The sequence below is a fragment of the Mustela lutreola genome, chromosome 8 (genome assembly GCF_030435805.1).
Source record: "Mustela lutreola isolate mMusLut2 chromosome 8, mMusLut2.pri, whole genome shotgun sequence".
Lineage (NCBI taxonomy): Eukaryota > Metazoa > Chordata > Mammalia > Carnivora > Mustelidae > Mustela > Mustela lutreola.
The window spans coordinates 121,446,775-121,472,709 of record NC_081297.1 but is presented as its reverse complement, the minus strand read 5'-3'; the positions used below and the strand labels follow the sequence as shown (position 1 = coordinate 121,472,709).

The 25,935-nt window shown below is 41.7% G+C and overlaps 1 protein-coding gene across 5 annotated transcripts in view; it reads left to right on the top strand.

Moving 5' to 3' along the window:
• The window catches only part of POC1B (POC1 centriolar protein B), a 98,480-nt gene that overhangs the window by 12,338 nt on the left and 60,207 nt on the right, over positions 1-25,935 (top strand). For 4 of the 5 annotated variants that reach the window (XM_059186491.1, XM_059186488.1, XM_059186487.1 and 1 more), the window contains exons 3-4: positions 9,808-9,979; positions 14,426-14,605. In XM_059186491.1, coding sequence (XP_059042474.1) covers positions 9,808-9,979; positions 14,426-14,605 — 352 coding nt within the window. The remainder of the gene's footprint in view (positions 1-9,807; positions 9,980-14,425; positions 14,606-25,935) is intronic. The other variant, XM_059186489.1, reaches the window with a different exon arrangement.

The following is a 25,935-nucleotide window of genomic DNA, read 5'->3' as shown; positions in this document are numbered from 1 at the left end:
AGATATTCTTTTTCTATTAGGGTTCTTGATGTCAATCTGTGTAGTAGCTTTGTTAAAGTTTCTCCTACTGTTCTAGTTCAAAAAATTACTCCCAAGTACTAAAGTAATCTAGTGTATGCCCTGAAAGGCAGTAGCAGAGTGCCATATTTCTCTAGTTTTGAAGTACATCAGACTTAAATGAGAAAGTGGTTTAAAAAAAAATTCAGATTCCTTGGTCTCACCCCAAACAATGCTTAATTTGCTAGAAATACACATTTTTTAAAAAACAATTTTACTTATTTATTTGACAAAGAGAGAGAGAGGAAGAGCGGGGGCACAAGCAGGAGGAGCAGTAGACAGAGGGAGAGGGAGAAGCAGGCTTCCTGGCTGAGCAGGGAACCCAGTGCAGAGCTGGATCCCAGGACCCTGGGATCATGACCTGAGCCGAAGGCAGATGCCTAACCAACTGAGCCACCCAGGTGCACCTGGAAATAGACATTTAAAAATATTTATTTATTTATTTATTTGAGAGAGAGGGAGGGTACACACGAGAAGAGGAGGGAGGGAACCTTAAGTAAACTCTGTGCAGAGCATAGAGCCCACTGTGGGGCTGGATTCACAGCTCTGAGATCATGACCTGAGCCGAAACCAAGAGTTTCGGAAAAACATGTTTTAAACAAGGTTCCCAGTAATTCTAATGGAGATAATCTATAAATGCCCCATGCTTCTCAAAGCACCAGGTTATTGGTTAATTGCCCAGACTTTGGAGTCTGATTGAAATGGGTTAAAAATGGACTCCATTACTTTCTTCATCCATGATCTTGGACAAATTACCTAACCCTGCTAAGGTTTATTTCTTTCCTCATCTATACAAGAAGAAGAATATTCACCTGTCTTGTTATGATGGTTAAATAAAATAATGCTTATGAAGTCTTTAAAAGTACTTGGCCCATAGTAACAACTCAGTAAAGGTGCATTCCGTTATGACTGTCCATCCTCATAGAGATGTGGAATTTGAATAAGTTAAATTAAGTTTCTCCAGGTTATCATTACTAAAGATTATTTTTAAAGCACCCACAGCTCCTTTTAGAACAATCTTACACTAGTAAGATAATTACTTAGTGTCAGCTAGAAGGAAAACATGATTAAATAGTCTCTCTTTCAGGGCAGAGGAATGTTCATTTAGTGCCGTCATTTACTTATATTATTACACAGTACTTGGAGAGCACAAACTAATTCTGAAGGTATTAGATAGGTATTAAAGTTGATCTAGCGAAGATTAGAATATTATCTTTTTATTGGGCAGCCTTCTCTCTTTTATCTAAGTTTATAGATATGTGTGCTTGGGAATTATTTATTTTTTTCACTCCTTAAAAATAGTTACAGAAAACTCCTTCTTGTCAATTTCCTTAGAAGATGTCCTTTTTTATTCTTCCTTGGAAAAGGTAGCCTGGAGTCTCTTTTGTGACCAAAAGGCAAGCACGAACCTGGAAATGCAGAAGGAAGTCCAAATTCAGGGTGCCCTCAAATTAGAAATCTGAGTTTACTTCTGGCAGTGGAGTACAAGTGGGACATAATTAGGGTCCAGAATATATAGAAAGACCTCTGAAATAGTTGAAAGATTCAATAATTTCTAAATGGGGGTGCCTGGGTGGCTCAGTGGGTTAAAGCTTTTGCCTTCAGCTCGGGTCATGATCCCAGGGTCCTGGGATCGAGCCCCACATTGGGCTCTCTGCTCAGCAGGGATCCTGCTTCCTCCTCTCTCTCTCTCTCTGCCTGTCTCTCTGCCAACTTGTGATCTCTGTCTGTCAAATAAATAAAATCTTTAAAAAAAAATAATTTCTTTATGAAGGTAACCTGAATTTTTGGGACTCTCATGAATATGGGATAAAAAAGTCCAAGAGGGATATAACCCAAATGTATAAAGTTGTGAAAGATACTATATTATGGGGCGCCTGGGTGGCTCAGTGGGTTAAGCCGCTGCCTTCGGCTCAGGTCATGATCTCAGGGTCCTGGGATCGAGTCCCGCATCGGGCTCTCTGCTCAGCAGGGAGCCTGCTTCCTCCTCTCTCTCTCTCTGCCTGCCTCTCTGCCTACTTGTGATCTCTCTCTGTCAAATAAATAAATAAAATCTTTAAAAAAAAAAAAAAAGATACTATATTATGATCACAGACCTTTTTGTAAGTTTAAAAGCATGTACTCTTAGACCCATTCAAAATTCTTTTGGGAATTAATCATAGTGATATACTTGCACACACCAGAAATGACACATGTACAACAATATGGCATCGTTTGTTGAAAGGGCAATTAGTCTGGTTAAATAAGTTAAGGTGTAGCTACACAATAGAATACTATGTAGCTATTAGAAAGAAAAAGGCATCCTTCCATCTCTAGTTAGGACAGGGTAATTGGTAACTGAAATTGCCCTCCTGCCTGAAAACCACCGAAAAATGAGACAAAATGTATGAGGCAACTGTATTCAGGCATTAAGCAACAGAGAGTGCAAAACTGTGGTGATTACTACAAGGAGGGAAACACACAAGGTGAGCCCACAGTCAGGTAGAGCCGAAGCTGTGACATCCTAGCTGAGCGGAGGCAACAGAGGTCATAGTTCTAGAAATGATTCTGGAAGGTAGTACCTCAAGAATGAATGACGCTTATTAGAGAAGGTCACAGAGACTAGTTTAAGGGACTCTCGCCAAATTTCAGACAGTGTGAGGGTCAAAATAAATAATGATAGCTATGGATTATAATTTGAGTCCATATTGATAAAATAAGTTAATGAATAAGTAGAGAAACAGAGGAAAAAGGGAAATTCTTCCTTGCAATAACAAATTAATTAATTATATATTAGTTCATTAGTTAAATTATTAATATAATTTCTAATTAGTAAGTTATGGAAAGAAGGATGTGTTAGAAGAGCATTAAGGGTGCTAAAATTAGTTGTGATAGCTTATTAAGGAATAGGGTTTATCTCGTCCTAGAGTATCGTCCCCACAAACAACTTGTTGATTACAGAGGGGAACAATACTAACTTCACTAGGCAAAACCACCTAAACAAAGTGATGAAAGTAAATCTCACCCCTAATATGATAAGGGCACAATAAAATTTGTGAATTTCCTATCAAAAACATATATCCTAACTCTAATCATAAGGAGCACCAAGAAGAAAATTGATGAACACCCCACAAAAATAATGGGTCTGTAGTCTTGAAGAATATCAAGGTCTAATAAATAAATAAAATCTTAAAAATAAAGGGGGGTCAAAAATCTAAGGTGGAAGATACAAGGGAGTTTCTTGTATGACCTTTGTAACTGTTCTGTAAGCTTGAAATTATCAAAATAAAGTTTTATCACATCTAGGGAGGAAAAAAATAAGACAGTTCTATGTACTGATAAAACATGACCTCCAATATATACACTAAGTGGGCTGGTGGAGAAGGAGATGCAGAAGCAGAATGGCCCGAATCACATGTTACCATTTGCATAAAAAGGACATGTGAATAGACATGGATGTGTTTAAGCACACAGAAGGATATTCAAGCCATGGTTAACACTGATTGCTTCTAGGAAGGGGAACTGGATAGCCAAGGTGTGGAAGGAGATTTGGGTAAATACCAGTGTCAGGTACATGTATCACCAATTGAAAAGATAAGACAATTCAACAACAAACTCAAAAACTGGAGGCAGCACCTTTTCTTTCCAGGATATAGTATTTCTGACAGAACAGACTTCTGAATCCCTTCAGCTTTGGGCAAACCAAGGAGTGAGAGATCTTTGGGTGACTCAAGTTATTGCTACTTGGGGTGACACAGGAATTTTGGACATTGTGGAAAGCAAACATGTTCTCCATTAGTTTGTTCCTTGTTACTCCAGAGACCCGGCGCTGACCTAGGTGAGCGTGGGTTTTGTTTTTTCTTTTGTCCTAATGAGGATTTCTTGAAACAGTAAATTATTGTTATAGAATATAAATAGTTTTTTTTAAATGAGTACATTTACTAGTTAACCTTTTCTCTTAGCTTCCTGCCTTTGACATTTTATCTCAAAGCAGACCAATCAGATGATGAAGCCTTGACATTTGAAATTATGTAGTAATGTTTATATAAGGTGTGGCTCAGTAGAAATGTATGAAAGCAAATTCCACGTTGACACTATGCAACATTGACATCGATAGTCCAATACCTTTTATTATCATGGTATGAGAATTTGGTGGGAACAGGTAAGGAAGGAGGAAAAATTCAGAAGAAATCTAGAGTGTACCTTGAGCCACACAGTGGCGATCAGACATCTCTGCTTCTGGGGTCTCATAGTTAATAGGGCCTCTGAAGTGCCACCTTGCCCAGAGGTTGGGTTGTCCCTGCCCGTGAAGCACTTGTTCTTTCTGCTCTCTCACTTCCCTTCCCCAGAACAGCAAACACTGCTTTAATGTGGGCCATGCAACCATCGACTCTAATTTTTGAGCACCCACTCTGGTTAAGATGGTCTTTTCCTCTTCTGATGAAACATGTGAAGGCTTGAGCCCTATCCTGTGTCACCTTCTCATTTTAGCTTCTTATTCTTATCCCTCTGAGCCCACCTTACCCCATTAATTTTTGCATCACCATGAGCATCCTATAATACCATTTTTTTCCCAGACCTCTTATCATATTGTTAGGGACCCTGCAAATCTTCAGTGAGTTAAAGAATCAATCTCACAACCCCGAGGTCATGACCTGAGCCAGAATCACGACGAGTTGAACCCTTAACCAACGGAGCCACCCAGGTGCCCCTACCTTTAAATATATCTTAATTTTGACTCCTTCTCCCACTTCCATGGCCTCTAGTTTAGTCCAAACAACCTCCTTCTTCAATTTTGTCTCTCTGCCCTGTGTGTATTCTGCATAGAGCAATCAGAGTGAGATTTAAAATTTTTTTTCCCTAAACGTTTCATTGAAGTATAAGATACGTAACCATTGGACAACTTGATAAGTTTTCACAATGTGACATGACCGTCTAACCAACAGCCAGAGCCAGGACCCCAGAAGTCCCCGGTACTCCCTCGCGGCCGCTGTCCTCCCTTCTTGTCCTCCAGTAATCCGCGTACTGGTTTCTAACTCCACTGACTAGTTTTACTATTCCTTGAACTTCATATGAAATGAAACTTCATGATTTAAGAGGTACACAGTGTGGATATATGACGTTTAGGCATCCATCTTTGATGGATAGTTGGGTTTTTATTTTTAGTCTATTTTGGATCCTATTGCCACGGATGATGATATTATGCATCTTTTGCTAAACATACATAAGAATCACTGTCAGGGATGTATCTAGGAGTGGAACTGCTGAGTCAAACGGTCAATGTATATTCAGTTTCAGCAGATACTCATAACAATTTCCTGAAATGGTTGTAACTCTCAGCATTAAGTGAGAGGTCCGGGTGTCCCACATCCTCATCAAGGTTCGGTATCATTTCTCTCTTTCATTGTAGTCCTTCTGACGAGTGTGTAGCCAACTGTGCAGTGCACTGTGTTCATTATACTTGCACTGCTGAGCTACTCATGGAATGGACTCCCTTCTCATATGTTTGTTGACCATTTGGGTATCTTCCTGTATGAAGTGCCTATTTAAGCCCTTTACCTATTTTCTTGCTCTTTCTTATTGATTTGTAGGGCTCTTTACAGAATCTGGGTTCAATGCGGATGTCTTCTTCCACTCTGTGGCCTGCCTTTTTACTCACTTGGTAGTATCTTTCCATGAACACAGTTTCTTAATTTTGGTGTAGTACAGATTATTGCTTTTCCTTTAATAATTTAATCATTTTCATGTCCTGTTTGTTGCCTACCCCAGTGGTCATGAAGGTATTCTCTAATGTTCTAGTCTAAAAGCCTGTCGTTTTACCTATCCCATTTTTTAGATCTATACTCTATATAGAATTATTTTTGTGTTTAGTATAAAAGGTAAAAGTCAAGATACATTCTTTCCCCTTATAATATCCAGTTGACCCAACATCATTTTTTGTGAAGACTACCCTTTTCTTACTGTAAAAGTGGTAATTTTCTTAACTCAGATCATGAGTCCTCCTTGCTCAAAATCCTTCAAAGTTTCCCACTGCACTTAGCATGAAATAGATGTGTCTTCCAGTGGCTCTTTGCCTGGAATTTGCTTTCTTCTCAGCTTTTGCCCCACTGTTCTCATTGTCTGCTCTCCACAGTGGGCATGCTGGTCTCCTTGCTGTTCCTCAGTCTCTCAAATACGTTATTGACTTAGGCAGTCAGGCATGGGGTTTGTTCTGCCCACGCGTCAGACTGAAGCCCTCCTCACTGCGCTCAAGTCTGTGCTCAGATGCCCTTTCCAGAGGCACCTGGGCGGCTCAGTTGGTGAAGCGTTGGACTCTTGGTTTCAGCTCAAGCCATGATCTCAGGGTCTGTGCTCAGTGCAGAGTCTGCTTCAGATTCTTTCTCCTTCTCTCTTTGCCTTTCCCCACTCACACACACTGTCTCTCTCTCAAATATATAAAATATTTTTTTAAAAAGCCCTTTCCCAGGGAGGATCACTAACCACTCCATGTAACACTAAGAATGAAGAATATATGAAAATCCTCTGAACGTGTATGATATTATTAGTGAACTCTTTCCCCGTGATATCAATGCCTGCCAGGCGGCCTCTCCATTCTGTGTCAGATTCATCAGATCTCACTGGATTTGGAAGTAGGACTGATCATCATCTTTGCAACAGGCAGCAGCTCTTTTAAGCCAGTGCAACTGTGCTTTCTTCATTGTTTTTAGAATTTGAAGAAGTGCTTTTGAAGACTTCCATTTTAAGAACTATGAAAATTTTGCTTCCAAAAACCTTCACTACTGTGTGCTTAAATGAATGTTAATTTCTAAGGTTTGGAATTTTGTGGATTTGCCCCCTCTTTTTCTTTTCTTTCCTTTTTTCTTTCTTTTGATGTTATTTGCTGTACATGCTGCACATCCAGATTGTGTATCAGAAGGATATGGATTATTTTTATGCTTTCTTAGTGATAACTGTTGTTAGAGTACCATTGCTGTCATTGCACTGTTTATTCTCCTGAAATCAACTACTTCTAATTCCCAGTTAAACAGATCATCTTCAGTTTTGTCTGTTGTCTTTCTAGCCATTACAGTCATTTGGAATAAAAATTCAATTTCAGTGAAAAAAATGGGCTAAAGACCTAAATGTGAGCCCAGAAAGCATAAAACTCCTAAAAGAAAATATCGACAGTAAACTCTTTGACATCAGCTTTTAACAACACTTTTCTAGATATGTCTCCTCAGGCAAGGAAAACAAAAGCACAAGTTAACTATTGGGACTACACCAAAATAAAAAGCTCTTGCACAGTGAAGGAAACCACCAACAAAACAAAAAGGCGACCTAGTGAATGGGAGAATATATTTGTAAATGATATATCTGATAAGGGATTAATATCTAAAATATATAAAAGACTTATGCAACTTAACACCCCCAAAACAAATAATCTGATTGAAAGATGGGCAGAGGAGCTGAATAGACATTTTTCCAAAGAAAACATACAGATGGCCAACAGTCATATGAAAAGATACTCAACATCACTAATTATGAGTGAAATACAAATCAAAACCACAACGAGATATCACCCTAAATCTGTTAGAATGGCTAGAAATGAAAAGACAAGAAATAAGTGTTTTGAGGATACGAGGAAAGAGGAACCCTCATGTACTGTTGATGGGATCATAAATTATGCAGCTACTATGAAAAAAAATATGGAGATTTCTCCAAAAAATTAGAAATATATGATCTAGTAATTCCATTACTAGGGATTTACCCAAAGAAAATAAGAACACTAATTTAAAATGATAAATATACCTCTGTGACCTGTAGCATTATTTGTAATAGCCAAGATATGGAAGCAACCCAAGTGTCCACTGATAGATGAGTAGATAAAGTTGTGGTACACACACACACACACACACACACACACACACACAGGAATATTACTCAGCCATATAAAAAGAATGAAATCTTGCCGTTTTTGACAATATGAATGGGCCTCAAAGATGTTATGCTAAGTGAAATAAGTTGGATAAAGACAGATACCATATGATATCGTTTGTATATGAAATCTAAAAAACTAGACAAATGAGTGAACAAATAAAAAAAGAAAACAGACCAATAAATCCGAAGAACATAATGTGCTTGCCAGTGGGGGAGTGGGCACATTAGATAAAGAGAGGTTGGAGCTACAGAAAATAGAATGAATCATTTGTAAAAGTCCTCTGAGCATGTATATTATTATTATTATTGATCTGTCTCCTCTATGATGTTGTGATTTCTTGAGATTAGGGATTGTGTCTTATTTCTTTTTGTAGATCTTATTTGCGGCATAATACTTTACACTCGAACAGGGTCCTTAGTATGATGCGTGTGATAATACATGTTTTCCCTATTTTGTCTATATTAGCTCCAGATCATTCAGATTCTAATATAAATATTTAATAATCTTACGAATTGAGGTGGAACATGAGCTTTTTGTATTTTTTTAAAAGGGGGTTAGTATACAGCATTATAGCCTGAAACTTTAAAATTCACTTTAACTATTTTATATGGGAGCAACGCATAGGCCAAGTCCAGGCAAATGTTATCTATGGCTCAAGAAAGTAGAAAGTTTTCAGTGACTTTGTATTCTCTTCTAACAGCAATACTAGTTGGATTTCACGTTTATAAAGTTGCATTTTTTTCTAGAATTCTGCAGTCTAGACAGTACTTCTCATTGATCTGGTTCCTATTATTGGTGCATTTTGGGGGCTACATGTATATATAAAATTTGATTTGGGGACAAGAGTTAGATTGATCTTTCATTTATTTATTTGTTCATTCTTTGTCTGAGGCATTTATTTCCACTATTGGTTGCATTTGTTTTTATTTTCTTAAAGCCTTAAGCTATGGCTTAACATACACGATTCTTTGATTAATTGTAGAATGTCATAGCAGAGCAGAAAGAGACTTTCAAGATCACCTTATCCATCTATAAAAGAAATTACTGGGTCAGTTAACAGAATGGGAACACTGTTGGTAGATTCAATTATTATAAGTGATCAGCTTCCTGAAGTTGATAGTGTTACGGGCATATAAGAGAGTATCCTTATTCTTAGAAAAATACAATGAAATATTTAGGAATAAACATGCCATGATGGTGTATTTACTTCCAAATGGGTCAGGGAAAGGAAAGTGTGTGTGTGTGTGTGTGTGTGTGTGTGTGTGTACAAGCTCACTTGCATATGGAGAGAAAGAGGGAGCACAAATGAGCAAAGAGTCAATTATAAACCAAATGGAGAATAATATTAACAACAGGTAGATCTGGCAAAGGGTATATTAATCTTCTTTACACTGTTAAAGAAGTTAACACTCGTAAGTGTGAAATTCTCTCCATCTAAACAGTTTTAAATACTCATCTCAGCCAGCCCTCTCAGGAAAAGCATTCAGTCTCTGTGACACAGAGGTTATGTAACTTTCCCAGTCACCCCGAGAGTTAGAGATGGAACCTCTCTGAGTCCCGCGGGCCGTGTTACACTGTGCGGCCACCTTCTAGTAACTTGTCATCGCGCTCCAACCACATGCAAGGGCCAGTAATCTCGACTTGAGGTTGCATCGGATGCAGCCAAACTTGCACAATAATGATGTAGCTCTGGGTGACTTTTAAAAATACTTTTTCCATCATCTGGTCAGCCCTACAACCCCCAGCCCCTGTGTTACCTGGACATCTTGTCACTAGATATGCTGCCCGCTGTAATGAGACATGCCTACATTCGCATATTAATAGTCATGGTTTGTTCTTCTCTCTCCTGATAGCTACTGCTTCTTGGGATACATTTCTCATGCTATGGAATTGCAAGCCACAAGCCAGAGCTTTCAGATTTGTGGGTCACAAGGATGTTGTAACCAGCGTGCAGTTTTCCCCACATGGAAACTTACTGGCCTCTGCTTCACGGGACAGAACTGTCAGACTGTGGATTCCTGATAAGTAAGAGAAATAAAGAAGTACCTGATGTGCTCTGGATTTAGGAATGTGAATGAAAATGAGCCTGGCCTTTCCTTCTGCACTTCTTGGGAATGCCGGCGCTCCCAGTATGTGCACCGCACCTAGTCTGAGTCACGTGCAGACGTGGTGCCCTTGTCGTAAAGTTGGCAGACTACCTCATATTGTTTTTTCCCCATTTTAAACTCATAATTATCTCTTCTTTTTGAAATCTATGTCTAACCATGGAAATATACTTAAGGTTTGTTTTTTGGTCTTTTTTGGTCTTTTTTTTTTTTTGACAGGGACCTGGTTGTCTGTCCCTTTATAAATCAATTATAAACTTCAGACTGTCTCCCCAGAGAGACACATATTGACATTATAACAGAGATGGATTTTGGGGGGGCCTTTGGATATCTGTTAATCCCTGTTGCAGAACTGACTTTTGGTGCATATCATACTATTGGGCTCCGGAGTTTTCTGGCTAAAGAAAGTTTCTGACAAATATATAAATCACTGTGTTTGTGTAAAGTCCTATTCTAGTCTAACAAATCCCTCTTTAAGAGGCTTTTAAAATCCTAGCTGATAGCTTATCTATTTTAAGCAATTATTGAGCCATGTTTTTTTAAAAAAAAGTCTTTGAACTCTTTTTTTGAACTCTTTTAATTATATGTTTTCAAACACACATGAAAACAGAAGGAGTAGCACAGTGATCCCGCCCCCCCATATTCCTCTACCACGCCCAGCAGCTTTCGGTGTCAGCATTTATCAGTGGTTTCACCCATGCCCCCGCTCGCTCTCTCTCCCTCTCTCTTTTTTAGCGAGAGTATTTTTAGAACAAATCCCACACACCATTTCCCGCCATAAATAAGAGTTTGAGCATTTGCCTTGGCGCTGCTGTGGCAGGACGGGATTTGTGGTGCGTGACTGAGCAGTCCCAGGCACCCCCACGTGGACGTTCGCAGGGCATTTTCCTGCCAGGAGGCACTTTGTTTTCACCACCACCCAGGGAAACTCCGTGCTGAGAAACTGCACATCACCCTGATGGTGAAAACTACCCGAGAGAAACTGCGTGTTCTCTTGACGCTGTGGGTGGCAGGGTGCAGGGTAGCTGCGGGGGCGGGAGACTGGCTCGGAGTCCAAAAGGGAGAGTGTTTTCTAAAATCCTTAACTTTGGGGATTTAAGGCCAGTGGTTGTACTTTCTTCAGCACGACACCGCTCCCGTCTCCCACTACTAATTCAAGGAGCTCTCAGTGAATAAGCGCCGTACAAGGGTAGAAATGCTTACCACGCACGGCCGTTAGTTGGTACGGGCTGATAAAGTGCCACAGTTCAGCCTGGGTAGATGTCTCTGGTTCCTCTTTCTACATCATATCCTCGTGGGCCAGCGAAATCGTGGGTCATGGCAGTGAGATGGAGACTGATTGCTCTGTATTGCTGTATAATCATCCTCAAAACTTAGCCGAACACAGTAACTGTCCTTTCCCATAATGTGTGGGTTATCTGGATGGTTCTTCTGCCCCATTTGACGTTAGCTATTACTCAGTTTCACTAGGCCAGGGGGTCCTGCACCCCACTCACACCTGTGGCCTGTGCCAGCTGTTGGCCAGGGCTCCCTGGTCCTCCGTATGCCCTCTCTGCGCCCAGATAAGGACTTCCCTACAGCCTGGCAGCTGTGTTCTAGGACAGTAAAAATGAAAGCGGCTAGGCCTTTGAAGGGCGAGGTCTGACACTGCCACAGTGTCACTTTTGTATCATTCTGCTGGTCAGCATAGGTCACAGCCAGCCCAGATGTGAAGGAGGAAAAATGGGCAGATTCCACCTTGTGTGGGGGGTGGGGAGCAGCGTGTGGTGCAGCGATGAGAGGGAGTAGGCAGGGGCCGCACTTGCAAACAACACACCTGGTCACTGGCAGGCCAGGGGAAGATAGTAGGACCAAGCGCGGAGGCAGTTCTGGCCCAGAGGCCATCACCATGGGCAGTCACGAGAATGTGGGCAGAAAGGGAACGTAAATGTGTGTGGGCACAGAACCAGTGTCAAGGCAAGGTGAGGACCGATGGAGCCGTTAAGCAGCAGCACAAACAAGGCACTCCTACAGTGGTTTCTTACAGGCTTCCTGTTGAGACCAGGTCCAGGGGTCACAGCAGACGAGAGCCAAGAGGCGGGCCCTTTAGAAAGACGTCCAGCCAGATAGCCTGATGGAGTGTGGAGCGTAGAACTAATGATCAGGGCGGATTTGAATGATTCCAACTGTCTCCTGGCTTCCTGGTCATAGCGGATGCCAGTCTAGTCTTTGTCTTTTCTGTGCTGTATTCTTTGTTGTTTTTTTTGTTTTGTTTTGTTTTGTTTTGTTTTGTTTTGTTTTAAGATTTTACTTATTTATTTGACAGACAGAGATCACGAGTAGGCAGAGAGGCAGGCGGGGACGGGGTGGGGGGGGGGAAGCAGGCTCCCCGCCGAGCAGAGAGCCCAATGCCAGGCTCGATCCTAGGACCCTGAGATCATGACCTGAGCTGAAGGTAGTGGACCAACCCACTGAGCCACCCAGGCACCCCTCTAGGCTATATTCTTGAATTCGGGCCAAACTATACTCCTAACTGCCACCCATAGAACTTTCCCTTGAAATTCCACTGGACTAGAGCCTGAATGCTCCTTCCTATTTAAAAAAATATATATCAATTTTAGTTTTTCCTGGTATAATATCATGTATCAGGTGATGGAGCTTTATTACAAAGTCACTTTACATTCTACAGACCACTGGAAGGATAAGCCAGGATGGATCTAAGAACCTTAAGTAGTGAGTCTTCCCAGTGGAATTGAACAAAGTGTATTGAGCTCTTTTTATATGCCTGATATTTTGCTAGATGCTGATCTTATAGGGATGAATAAATCATCATTCCTGTCCTCAAAAAAAAAAAAAACTACAAAAAAACACCCCCAAACTTGGGGCTTCATACAAGAGAAACAGGTCTATTTTTTTTTTTTTAAGTACTGTATAATGTAATACGTAAAATAGATACAGCAGACAGGGAGCAGTTAAGCCTGCCTGGGTCGGTCAAGGCGGTGAGGGGTGCGTGGGGGGAGTGTTTGAGTGGAGGAAGTAATCCAGGCTGAGAAAAAGCAGCGAGTGCAAAGCCAGAGGTGTATTTGAAGCTCGGGGATTGTTCTGAGTCCAAAGTTCAGTGTTGGAGCAGGAGGCCTTGCTGAAGAGCTTGGGCATTGTGCCTTTTCTTGGAGCGCAGCCAGTGACACGTTTATGCTAAGATTTACATGCACAGAATGGCACTTTTAGGGAGGTAATAAGCACCGTATGTTGGGGACTAGAGGGGGATAGCAGATTAGAGCAGGGAAACCAGTTAAGAAGCTTTTGCGATAATCTCGGTGAAGGATATGGAAGGTGTATCTCCCTTAATGTGAGCGTAGCTGGGATAGAAAGAAGAGGTCCTGAAAGGATATTTGGGCAGTGATAGCAAGATCACTGTCAGTAGATCCATTTGTTGGCCTACTGAGTGTGGGAAGAGAAGGGGAGCCGTTGAGTATGACTTCTCCCTCTACAAATTCTGTCGCCTGCTGTTTTTCAAACAGTTACATATAAATGACTTTCTGAATGGAAAGACACTTGGAGGTGTCTTGGGAACTTTAGAATGCTACCACAAAGTAGTATTTCCCCAGTGCCACCTTGGAACTCCAGCTCTCTCTGCTAGCCTGCTCCTAACTATTTTAAAGTTTTTTGTTTTTTTTTTTCCTGGTGCTTCTCCTTAAATGGCACACATCATTTTCTCCATCTCTTCTTTTCCTGTTCTCTTTTGCTCACCCTAGTCAAGAAAAAGAAACAGCACCTGAAATTCCAGTGTTGAGAACTGTGTTATTACCATTTGTCATTTGTTTTGCTTATGAGCATAAGATTGGGCCTGGCCTGAGCATGGCCTTGGATATACCCCAGGGGTCTCAGTTCTCATTCCACACAAGTGGAAACAGGAAAGTCAGATCACCTAGAGCTACGTTCTGGAGAGGGGAAAATGGCATAGGGGCCATCTCTTCCCTCCCAACCCGAACTGCCAGTCCACACGTGACCTTAGTCCGAAAGCACTTCCTTGGAGCTATTCATTTAACCTGTCTTAGCTTTTCTAGGTTGCAGGTTCTTTAAACTATTTTTTGCTCTTTCTAGAGGAAGAACAGTAACTTCAAATTCATGGTCGAGATTTGTTCAAAATATTATTCTCTAGCTTCCAGTTAAAACAGCAACTGCATTTCTGGGTGGGACCACCAGGGTCTTTCCTGTTAAGTATCAGTTGTGACTCTAATAAAACCAGCTATAAAGAGTTGATGAAGAAACTTCTCACACTTTTCTTAATTTTTAAAAATTTTCATATATTTCAAAGTCTGTACGCTGGTTAGATGTTGATAATATTGAAACCCAGAGTTACAAATATTGAACTGTTTATTTCCAGGAGAGGGAAATCCTCCGAATTTAAAGCTCATACAGCTCCCGTTCGAAGTGTAGACTTCTCAGCTGATGGCCAGTTTCTAGCTACAGCCTCTGAAGACAAATCCATCAAAGTATGGAACATGTTTCGCCAGCGTTTCTTGTATTCCTTGTACCGACATACGCACTGGGTGCGCTGTGCCAAGTAAGTATGAAGTTTCGTCGTAAGGTTTCCACATTTTTTTCCCTGCTGTAGTTCATGTATACCTTCCCCCTCCAACCCCCAGAAAAGGGGATTGAGGACAAATTCGTTCGTTCGTTCATTCAGCAAATATTTATTGTGTGCCTGCTATGATGTGCTGGGAAGAATAGGAAACAAAACAGTCAGAACCTCCCGCTGTCATGAAGCTGACATTCTAGAAAGGGGAGACAGACAACAAACAGGTAGGAAAATGGATTGGAAGGGGGGGCTGCAGTTTTAAACAGGGTGTTCAGAGACTGCGTAACAAAAAGGGTGGCCTTTGAGCTGAGACCTAATAGAAGGGGAGGGGGCAAGGCTTGAATATATTTGGGAAAGGAAATGTCCTGGATACAGGAAACCAGTACAGAAGCCCTGGGGTGGGAGCCTGGGGGCTGTTCGAGGACCAGCAAGAAGGTTGGTGTGAAGCAGAGTGTGGGGAAGGAATTGGAGAGGCCCCAAGGGAAGCTTCAGCCAGGTTGGGAACAGCTGACAGGCACTGAGTGAGGCGAGATGCCCCTGGAGCGCATTTCATCCCCCTGACCAATGTGTTGTGGGGTTGTTCTGATTTCTGTGTGGAAAATGGACTGTCAAAGTCAGGGCGGAAGCAGGGAGTGTTGCTAGGAGGTTATATGTAGTGGTTCACATCCGGGCTTGGACCAGAGTGGTGGCAGTGGAGACTTCAAGAAGTGGCTGGAGTCTAGACATAGCTTGAAGGGATAAGCAACGCTACTTGCTGTCACATAGGATGTGAGAGACAAAGAGAGGAACTAAGAATGACCACAGTCTTTCTCAGTAGTTTATTGGGACAAGTGCTATTGTAGGTGTCCCTTTCTGTTCTTAAGAACAGAAAGTACTTAAGAAACACACTGCTGAAGTACTTAAAATATTTCCCCAACTGCCATGGGAAGATAGGGCTATTACTGTTTTATTTTCCCAGTTTTACAGATAGGGGAACTGAGTTTCAGAGTTAAAATTAGCACTCATCTACTTGAAAGTGATAGAAACCCAAAGAAACTATTTTTTTTCCTCTCAAGGTGGTTAATTAGCTGATGTTTGATAACATTGGAGTGAAGACAGGGAACACTAGAAGCAGGGACTCCAACGCCTCCAGTGGCTCTGTAGGCCTCCCTACATGCCGGCTCTATTCTCTCAAACACCCCGCTGCTGAGGTCACTGCCAGCTCTTGGCAAAGTCCTCACAGCTCTGTGACTGGACAAGAAAAGCTCCTCCTAACACCAGTTAGAAAAGTGCCAGGGGCAGCTCTCAGCTTGGATCCCGTGCCCATCCCTTCAGGCAGTGAGACACTGGTTGCGTCAGGTAAGGCAGGCGCCCGATGAGACCAGTGACCCTGGCTGGCTGAGGGGTGAGAGTACATACCAACCATGCATTCTGGTGGTGGAGAGAGAGGACAGCTCGCCAAAGGAGGGGGCTAGCATAGTCATGGCCTTTAGGGGACAATGTGTGAAGCTTGCAGCCAGCAGACTTGGTGCACGCTGGAGGAAACAAGGTGTGACAGCATCTCCAGCCAGGATATGGGGCAGGGGGAGCCCAGCCCTGTCTGTCTCGCCTTACATCCCGCGTTCCTGTTAGCATGCTCTCCGTAGAACATTATCATTCAGGTGTTGATTATAATCTAGGGTAATGAATCTAAGGAAAATAAAAATAAGGTCATACTTTTAGTCAATAGTTTGTTTTTGTTTTTGTTTTTTTTCCCTTCAAAGGTCTCCAGTACTTTTGGCTCTGGCCATCTCAGTCTTCTTTCTGTATATGCCAGAGAGCTGTGTGGTCAAGAATCTGGGCCTGGGACCTAAATATATAGGTTAAAATTCTAGCCCCACCAACTACCAGCTGTGTGACCTTATGGAAGTTTATCAAACTACTCAGTGCCTTAGTTTTCTTACCTGTAAAATTAGGATAATAATAACCTGCTACACAGGTTGTCATGGTGTTTAAATGAGTAAATATATGTGGAACTTTTAGAATCATGCCTCCCACAGAGTAACCACTAGATAAATCTTTAGCCATCCTCATCTTCATCATCATTGGACATCACAGTCTTGTTTCATTTTTAAAGATACTGTGAAAGTTGAGTTGATAATTTTTTTCTGCCTAAGGAGGTGACATGTGGTGGTCCCAAGAGGCTGGTCAGCTCATTTGTATTGATTTATTCAATGATGTTATGAACAGAGAATCGATTGTCCAGTGCATCAGACCTGGAGAACAGACAGAGGCACAGGAGACTAGGCAGGAGCCTGGGAGTCATTCAGCTCCCACTAGGACTGACACTGGATATGTTTAGCAAAGACACTAGTTTCTGTTATCTTCATCAAGGAGCTCATCAGAAGCAAAAACATTGAATGATAGCTGTTATTTCTCTAGTGTGTCCTGAGTGTCTCTATTTCCTTCCTAAAATAATTTAAGGTGATTTATAATAACTGTAACACAATCAGAGGGAATGAAGAAACGATTCTATCTAGAACCGTGACCTTGCTTAGTGCACATCTGGCAGGTCTAGACTGAGTTTCCTGCAGCCAAGGTATTAATGGGATGATGGTGGCTGACGTACTTTTGTATTCCTACAACAAAAAGAAATCCTATCAAGCTGTTCAGATAAGACAAAATTTTTCCTGTAGTAAATTCTAGGAGGTATTATTCCTTGCCCTTGTCCTGAATCATCTAGTATAATATACATGCAGAAGAAAAGTTATTGCTAATACAAGACACAAGCACTTAGGAAATGTTGAAAGGTCACCAATAATGTAAAAATCTGGTTTTTAGAATATTCCTTTAATGAGCATAGCCCTGCTATGCACCGCACATCTGTGCTGCGTGTTAGGTAGGTAGAGATCCACAGTCTGGGCCTCAGGGAGCTTTTATATTCTATAGTTCAATAGGAAAAATAGATACAAATTATACTTTTAAAAATTATAAACTTAATGTACCCTGTGGGAAGGTGATGCACAGGTGATAAGGGAGTGGGCAGTGGGGCACTGCACTAGACCTGCACGAGGAGAAGCCGGGGAGGCATTTCAGGCCCAGCACCGACGGACGGGCAGGAGAAGAGGCAGCAGCGTCTTGTCAGATGGGGAAGGGTGGCAAGCCATTCACAGTGGAAATCGGCCAGAGGACGCCCTGTGGCCTGGGGAAAAGTTTTGTGCTCTGGGAACATGAATTATTCAGCTGTTGCCAGGTGTGAGGAGTGAAATGACAAGTGGGGAGGAGGGGGGAGAGCTGGGGAAGGCTCATTGTCATGGATGTCATGAAAAAGACTTTGGACTTCATCCTCCCGGTGACTCGGAGATACTAGAGAGCTTGGAATGGGGAGGAAGCCTGATCTTTCCGGAGCTCTCGGCTAATTGGTCTTACATCCCACAGCACCCTTGCTTTAGAGCGTTGGCATGAGCCAGGCCAAGACTCATAGGCCTCCCTGTGCCGCATCATTACTCTTCAGCAAGTCAGTCTACGCTCTCAGCCCAGTGGGAGGTGAGGGTAATGGGGCATCTCAAATAGACTGTTGTGGGGATGAGAGAGACTGTGCAGGGCTGAGTGATGCCAGAAGCCTGCCATTCCTCCGGCTGGACAGCACTGGTTAGGGAGAGACTTAGGCATTGGGGAAGAGCCCCGAAAAACATTCTCCCTCATCAGTTAGAGAGGAGGAGGTGATGGTTGAACCCTCCTTGTCTGTCTGCCTAGCATCTGTTCTGTTTTCTGGAGACGGTGCCAAGTTTTCCCCGAGGAACCAGTGCTCCCCCGCAGTCCCTCATGTGATGTACCATGCTGGCATGGCCTAATCTCCAGTCCCAGCGGAGGGTATTGAGCTCAGGCTTGCCGCCTGGAACAGGACATCTCCTGCCTGCCGGAGTTAGTGAGTCTTGTTAGAACGGCAGGCCCTTGCCTTGGGATTTCTATGTCAGGCTTATTTCCTTTTTCTTTCCTTCTTTTTTTCCTTAAGTTTATTTATTTGTTTTAGTAATCCCTACACCCCAAGTGGGGCTTGAATTTATGACCCTGAGATCAAGAGTCACATACCCTTCTGACAGAACCAGCCAAGAGCCCCTTAGGCTTATTTAAACCTGCGGCTGCTGAAGGACAGTGTGGGCAAAGAGCTGACTTGGGGCATTAGACTGTGAGCTGGAGAGAGAGAACATTGCTGTCTAATTACCTCTGCGGTTTCTGGAAAGGATCATACCTGGTTTTATGAGCATGTGTTTGCATGTGGGCATGTATGTGCGTGTGAGAAACCAGCCTTAGAAATTCTCACTTTATTTTTTAAAGGCACTTTTTATAAGATGTGATAGTGGAACAGCGTTTTGGAAAAGTGGGAGTTATTGTGGCACCCGGTGATGTATCCTCTCCACAGATTTACCTTCCTTCCCCACTCCACCCCCACCAGCTCTGCAGTCTCCATGGAGACCCTGGTGAAATGCAGATCCGGTCACACGGCTCCTCAGGTTAAAACCACTCAGTGATTCCTTGCCCTGGCGCGTCTGCTCTGCCTTGCTGTTACAACCTTGTCTTTTGTCTGTGTCACCATCCCCTTCTTGACTCTATGCAGAGTTCCCATGTGCGATGTTCTGTTATGTTCTATGCCTTTTCCACATGCTGCCTGCCCTGTCTACAATGCCCCCTAAATCCACGCTCCCTTCACAGTCCTGTTCTGCATCTCCCCCCGCAGGAGAGGTTTCTGACTCTCCCAAGCCCAGCTTATCTGAAGCCCTTTGTGCCACTGCATTGTCCCTTTGAGGAGATCTGTCTGCTTCAGCCTCTCTTCCCTGTCGGACTTTGAATTACAAGTATTTTATTCCTGTTGTATTCTCTTGACAAGCACTGTTCTAAATTCTGTAGCTACCATAGAAAGCAAACCAAAATTCCCAGTCTTGTAGAGTTCCTTCTACCAAAGGGAGGTAGACAATTTAAAAAATATGTTAGTGATACGTGCTCTGCAGAAAAATTCTCTAGGGTAACCAGATAGAGAGTGCTGGGGTTGCAGGGTGCTCTTACATCCCAGTGACAAGGCATCTCTGCTCAGGTGACCTTGCCTGAAGGCGGGAAGGCAGTGGTGGGGGAGGGGCAGGGGGCAGAGATGAGTGTTGGAGATAGAGTCTTACACAGTATGAGAAGCACCGCCATGTTAGTATGGAGTGGAGAAGGCTCAGAGGAGGTGTGTAAAAATGTAGGTTGAATGAATCAGTGAGGGGTGTGCAGGCAGCTTAGGTGGGAGTTTTCATGGGCTTCTTCAAGGAAGAGTCATTTCTGTGTATTTTTAATATCAAATAAAAGAGGACTATACATGCATGTTGTGATGGAGAATGTGTATGGGACTTCACTTTTTTTTTTCCCATTTTTTTCCCAATCCCTGTTCAGATTGATAATTTTGTATTGAGCTCACCTGCTCTTTTATAGAATGCCTTATTCTCACCTTGTCTACCTTGTTCTGAGGTGGATTTCTTGTTTTCTTTTTTACCTGGCGTTTTCTTTTTAATTTATTTTTTTGAATTTCTCTTTTCAGTGTTCCAGAATTCATTGTATATGCACCGCACCCAGTGCTCCATGCAATACATGCCCTCCATAATACCCACCACCAGGCTCCCCCAACCTCCCACCTGCACGCCTTCAAAACCCTCAGATTGTTTTTCAGAGCCCACAGTCTCTCATGGTTCGTCTCCCCCTCCAGTTTCCCCCAACTCCCTTCTCCTATCCATCTCCCCATGTCCTCTGTATTATTCCTTATGCTCCACAAATAAGCGAAACCATATGGTAATTGACTCTTTCTGCTTGACTTATTTCACTCAGCAGAATCTCTTCCAGTCCCATCCATGTTGATATAAAAGTTAGGTATTCATCCTTTCTGATGGAGGCATAATACTCCATTGGAGATATTGACCATATCTTCTTTATCCATTCGTCTGTTGAAGGGCATCTTGGTTCTTTCCACCGTTGGCAACTGTGGCCATTGCTGCTATGAACATTGGATTACAGATGGCCCTTCTTTTCACTACATCAGTATCTTTGGAGTGAATGCCTACTAGTGCCATTGCAGGTCATAGGGTAGCTCTATTTTTAGTTGTTTGAGGAATCTCCATACTGTTTTCCAAAGTGGCTGCACCAACTTACATTCCCACAAACAGTGTAAGAGGGTTCTCCTTTCTCCACATCCTCTCCAACAGTTGTTGTTTATTGTCTTGTTGATTTTGGCCATTCTAACTGGTGTAAGGTGGTATCTCTATGTGGTTTTGATTTGAATCTCCTTGATGGCTAGTGATGATGAACATTTTTTCATGTGTCTGATAGCCATTCATATGTCTTCATTGGAGAAGTGTCTGTTCATGTCTTCTGCCCATTTTTGGACATGATTGTCTGTTTTGTGTGTGTTGAGTTTGAGGAGTTCTTTATAGATCTTGGATATCAGCCCTTTGTCCGTATTGTCATTTGCAAATATCTTCTCCCGTTTCGTGGGTTGCCTCTTTGTTTTGTTGACTGTTTCCTTTGCTGTGCAGAAGCTTTTGATCTTGATGAAGTCCCAAAAATTCATTTTCACTTTTGTTTCCTTTGCCTTTGGAGACATATCTTGAAAGAAGTTGCTGTGGCTGATGTTGAAGAGATTACTGCCTATGTTCTTCTCTCGGATTCTGATGGATTGCTGCCTCACATTGAAGTCTTTTATCCATTTCGAGTTTATCTTTGGTATAAGAGAATGGTTGAATTTCATTCTAATATACATAGCTGTCCAGTTTTTCCAGCACCATTTATTGGAAGAGACTGTCTTTTTTCCACTGTATATTTTTTCCTGCTTTGTCGAAGATTATTTGACCATAGAGTTGAGGGTCCATATCTGGGCTCTCTACTGTGTTCCACTGGCCTGTGTGTCTGTTTTTATGCCAGTACCATGCTGTCTTGGTGATCATAGCTTTGTAGTAAAGCTTGAAGTCAGGCAATATGATGCCCCCAGTTTTGTTTTTCTTTTTCAACATTTCCTTAGCAATTCAGGGTCTCTTTGGATTCCATACAAATTTTACGATTGTTTGATCCAGCTCTTTGAAAAATGCCAGTGGAATTTTGATCAGAATGGCATTGAAAGTATAGATTGATCTAGGCAGTATAGACATTTTAACAATGTTTATTCTTCTGTTCCATGAGCATGGAATGGTCTTCCATCTTTTTGTGTCTTCTTCAGTTTCTTTTATGAGTTTTCTGTAGTTCATTCAGTACAGATCCTTTACCTCTTTGGTTAGGTTTATTCCCAGGTATCTTATGGTTCTTGGTGGTATAGTAAATGGAATCGATTCTCTAATTTCCCATTCTGTGTTTTCATTGTTAGAGTATAAGAAAGCAATTGATTTCTGTACATTGATTTTGCATCCTGACACATTACTGAATTGCTGAATGAGTTCTAGTAGTTTGGGGTGGAGTCTTTTGGGTTTTCCATATAAAGTATCATGTCATCTGCAAAGAGAGAGAATTTGACTTCTTCACTGCCAATTTGAATACCTTTTATTTCTTTTTGTTGTCTGATTGCTGTTGCTAGGACTTCTAATACTATGTTGAATAAGAGTGGTGAGAGTGGGCATCCTTGTCATATTTCTGATCTCAAAGGGAAGGCTGTCAGCTTTTTCCCATTCGCTGTGGATTTTTCATAGATAGATTTTATGAAGTTCAGGAATGTTCCCTCTATCTCTATACTTTGAAGCATTTTAATCAGGAACGGATGCTGGATTTTGTCAAATGCTTTTTCTGCATTAATTGAGAGGATGATGTGGTTCTTCTCTCTTCTCTTATTGATTTGTTCTGTCACATTGATTGACTTGCGAATGTTGAACCACCCTTGCATCCCCGGGATAAATCCTACCTGGTCATGGTGGATAATCTTTTTAATATACTGTTGGATCCTATTAGCTAGGATCTTGTTGAGAATCTTAGCATCCATATTCATCAGAGATATTGGTCTGAAATTCTCCTTTTTAGTGGGTTCTTTGCCTGGTTTGGGGTTCAGGGTAATGCTGGCTTCAAAAAAGAGTCTGGAAGTTTTCCTTCTGCTTCAATTTTTTGAAACAGCTTCAGGAGAATAGGTGTTATTTCTTCTTTGAAAGTTTGGTAGAATTCCCCAGGGAATCCATCAGGTCCTAGGCTCTTGTTTTTTGGGAGGTTTTTGATCACTACTTCAATCTCATTACTAGGTATCGGTCTATTCAAGTGGTTAGTTTCTTTCTGGTTCAGTTTTGGGACTTTATAGTTTTCTAGGAATGCATCCATTTCATCTAGGTTGCTTAACTTACTGGCATATGACTGTTGATAATAATTTCTGATGACTATTTCTATTTCCTTGGTGGTAGTTGTGATCTCTCCCTTTTCATTCATAATTTTATTAATTTGGGTCTTCTCTCTTTTCTTTTGGATTAGTTTGGCCAATGGTTTATTGATCTTATTGATTCTTTCAAAAAACCAGCTTCTAGTTTCATTGATGTTTTCTACTGTATCTCTGGTTTCTATCTCATTGATCTCTGCTCTAATCTTGATTATTTCCCTTCTTGTATGTTGAATTGGCTTAATTTGTTGTTGACCCTCCAGTTCTTTAAGGTGTAAAGAGAGCTGGTATATTCTGGATTTTTCAGTTCTTTTGAGGGAGGCTTGGATGGCTATGTATTTCTACCTTAGGACTGCCTTCGCTGTATCCCATAGGTTTTGGACCGAAGTGTCTTCATTCTCATTGGTTTCCATGAATTATTTAAATTCTTTGATTTCCTGGTTGATCCCAGCATTCCTAAGCAAGGTGGTCTTTAGCTTCCAGGTGTTTGAATTCCTTCTGAACTTTTTCTTGTGGTTGAGCTTCAGTTTCAAAGCATTGTGATCTGAGAATATGCAGGGAATAATCTCAGTCTTTTGGTATCGGTTTAGCCCTGATTTGTGACAGAGTTTGTGGTCTATTCTGTAGAAAGTTCCATGTGCACTCGAGAAGAATGAGTATTCTGTTTTTGGGTGGAATGTTCTGTATTTATCTATGAGGTCCATATGGTCCAATGTGTCATTCAGTGCTCTTGTTTCTTTATTGATTTTCTGCTTAGATGATCTGTCTGTTACTGAGAGTGTTATATTAAGATCCCCTACTATTAATGTATTCATATCAATATGACTCTTTATCTTGATTAACAGTTGTCTTATGTTACCCATTGTTTTCTAACTGTTTGGCATGAGTGGTTCATGGGAAACTCTGTAGAGGCCTCTCTGGAAGAATGTTCTTTGATAAATAATTTGGTTAAATTTAATGAATAAGGATATCATCTTTTGGGCAACTTTCCATTTATGTGCTTACAGCATACTTAGAGATTCTTTCTCATGCATTTATTATGTTTTTTTTCTTGGTTCATGCTATTGTAGTTAGATTAGAGGAACGTTGAGAGGGCCCAACTGACCATTCAAGCCCAGCCTCTGCAGTGTTTATGCAGCTTTCTGTGAGAACTTAGCCTTGCTAGGGTCAGCCCAGTCCAGAACTTTATTCCAAAGCTCTGAAGGACCAGAAGTTCTATTTCACTTTTTAGTCAGAGGTGAGAATGTTCTGAGGCACTGAGTCATGCATAATAAACTGGAGGAGAGTCGAAACACAAGCCACATGCCACTTTACTTATTTTCAAAGGGACTAGAATATTTGCCTGCTTCCGTCAAGGCCTTCCTCCTTAGCTGACAAAGTCAGGATAAGGGCTTGAAGTGTCCTGGAACTAAAGCAAGGAAGTTTGTTGAAAAATTATCTTGATGAATAGTTTTCTTGGGTTCGGACCGTGTGATGGGTCATCTCGGCCACATGCACACACCAGCCCAGGAAGCTACATGATCAGCTGGTTGGGTCCTCGACCCGCTTCCCAAGGCCAGGCAGGAGACACACTGACCACTCTTGCCTCCTGCCATTACTGGACACCTCCTCTCTGGTGACAGGGTTACCTCTCAGGTGCAGCAGTGTGGTTGGTTCAAGTCTGCGGAGAGGCAGAGGCTCCCTGGCATGCGATCTGCTAATTCCAATGTCTATGCCGTTTGGGTCAAGATTCTCTGCCGCTTTGTAGGTCTTGTAATTTTTTATTTTTAATTGTGTGCCCAAACACTGCTAAGTGTTTGAGATTACTCTGTCATCTCTAGAAAGTGATGAGTTTTGTTCTTGTAAGCAGTTAGCTTTCTGCTGGTTCAGCTAGATTCTCTTGAGGCTTGGATTTGGGCTCTTTTAGGGTATATCTAGAGTAGCATTTACATTTGGGCTGTAGTACTGGTGGCCTTTCTAGGGCCTCAACCAAATGCCTGAAGCATTTAGCAAGGTCTGCCCAGAACTTGAACATCTTTGAGTACTGTGTAACATCTGGCATCTCTGTTCAGCTCTTAGTCTCCAGTGGTTGCTCGCTGTCAAGCCTTGTCAGAGCATAAGCAGCTTTGTATTTGACTAGACTCAAGGGGGGTTGGAGGCAGATTTTTGGAGGGTTTCTGCTCTTTGTAGCTCCTCTCTCACACGCCTCCAAAATTCTAGCCCTTTAGTCCAGTTCTGAATTCTGATTTCTGTTTCCTCTGCTCAGACTGGACGGTCTCCTTGGACCCTATGTTCTCATGCCATGGTTTGGAAAATACTTGTATGTACGTATGTGGGATAGATCTCATCCCATCTCATACTCCTTCTCTCGCAAGATTCACAACGCCGTGAACCTTCACTGGTGCCTAAAAATAGTTGCTTCATATATTTTGCCCAGTTGTAGGTTTGTTTATAGGAGAATAAGTCTGATAACCATTACTCCCTCTGTCTAGAAGTTCTGCCAAATGAATTTAGTGGAGCCTACCAAGCCAATTTCAAAATTCATATGGATGAGTTATATGTGTAAGAATAGCCAAGAAAAAAATGAGAAGAAACTTGTCCAACCTGCTGTCAGAACACAGTATAAAATTATACAAATTAAAATATGGTGATAATGGTACGCTATTAGGTAAATAAGCCATAGAAAGTCTAGAAGCAGGCAGATATATGCCTTAGATGGTGTTTCCAATAACTGGGGAAGTGGATGGACTATTTAATCTATAGTTATAATTGGATTTCTGTTTGGAAGAATATAAAGTGGGATCTTTATTGTATACCATCATGTACAAAATTTGTAGATGAATTAAACAGCTAAACATTAAAAATGGTCCAAAGATACTGCTTTTCCTCCTAATATGTAAGAAGTATATGTAAACAAATATAGAGGGTCAGCAGAGTTTTTCTCCTAAGTATATTCGTTTTAATGTATGGCATGGACTTAAGTAATTAAAATTCTGTGTCTGTCTATGCTTAG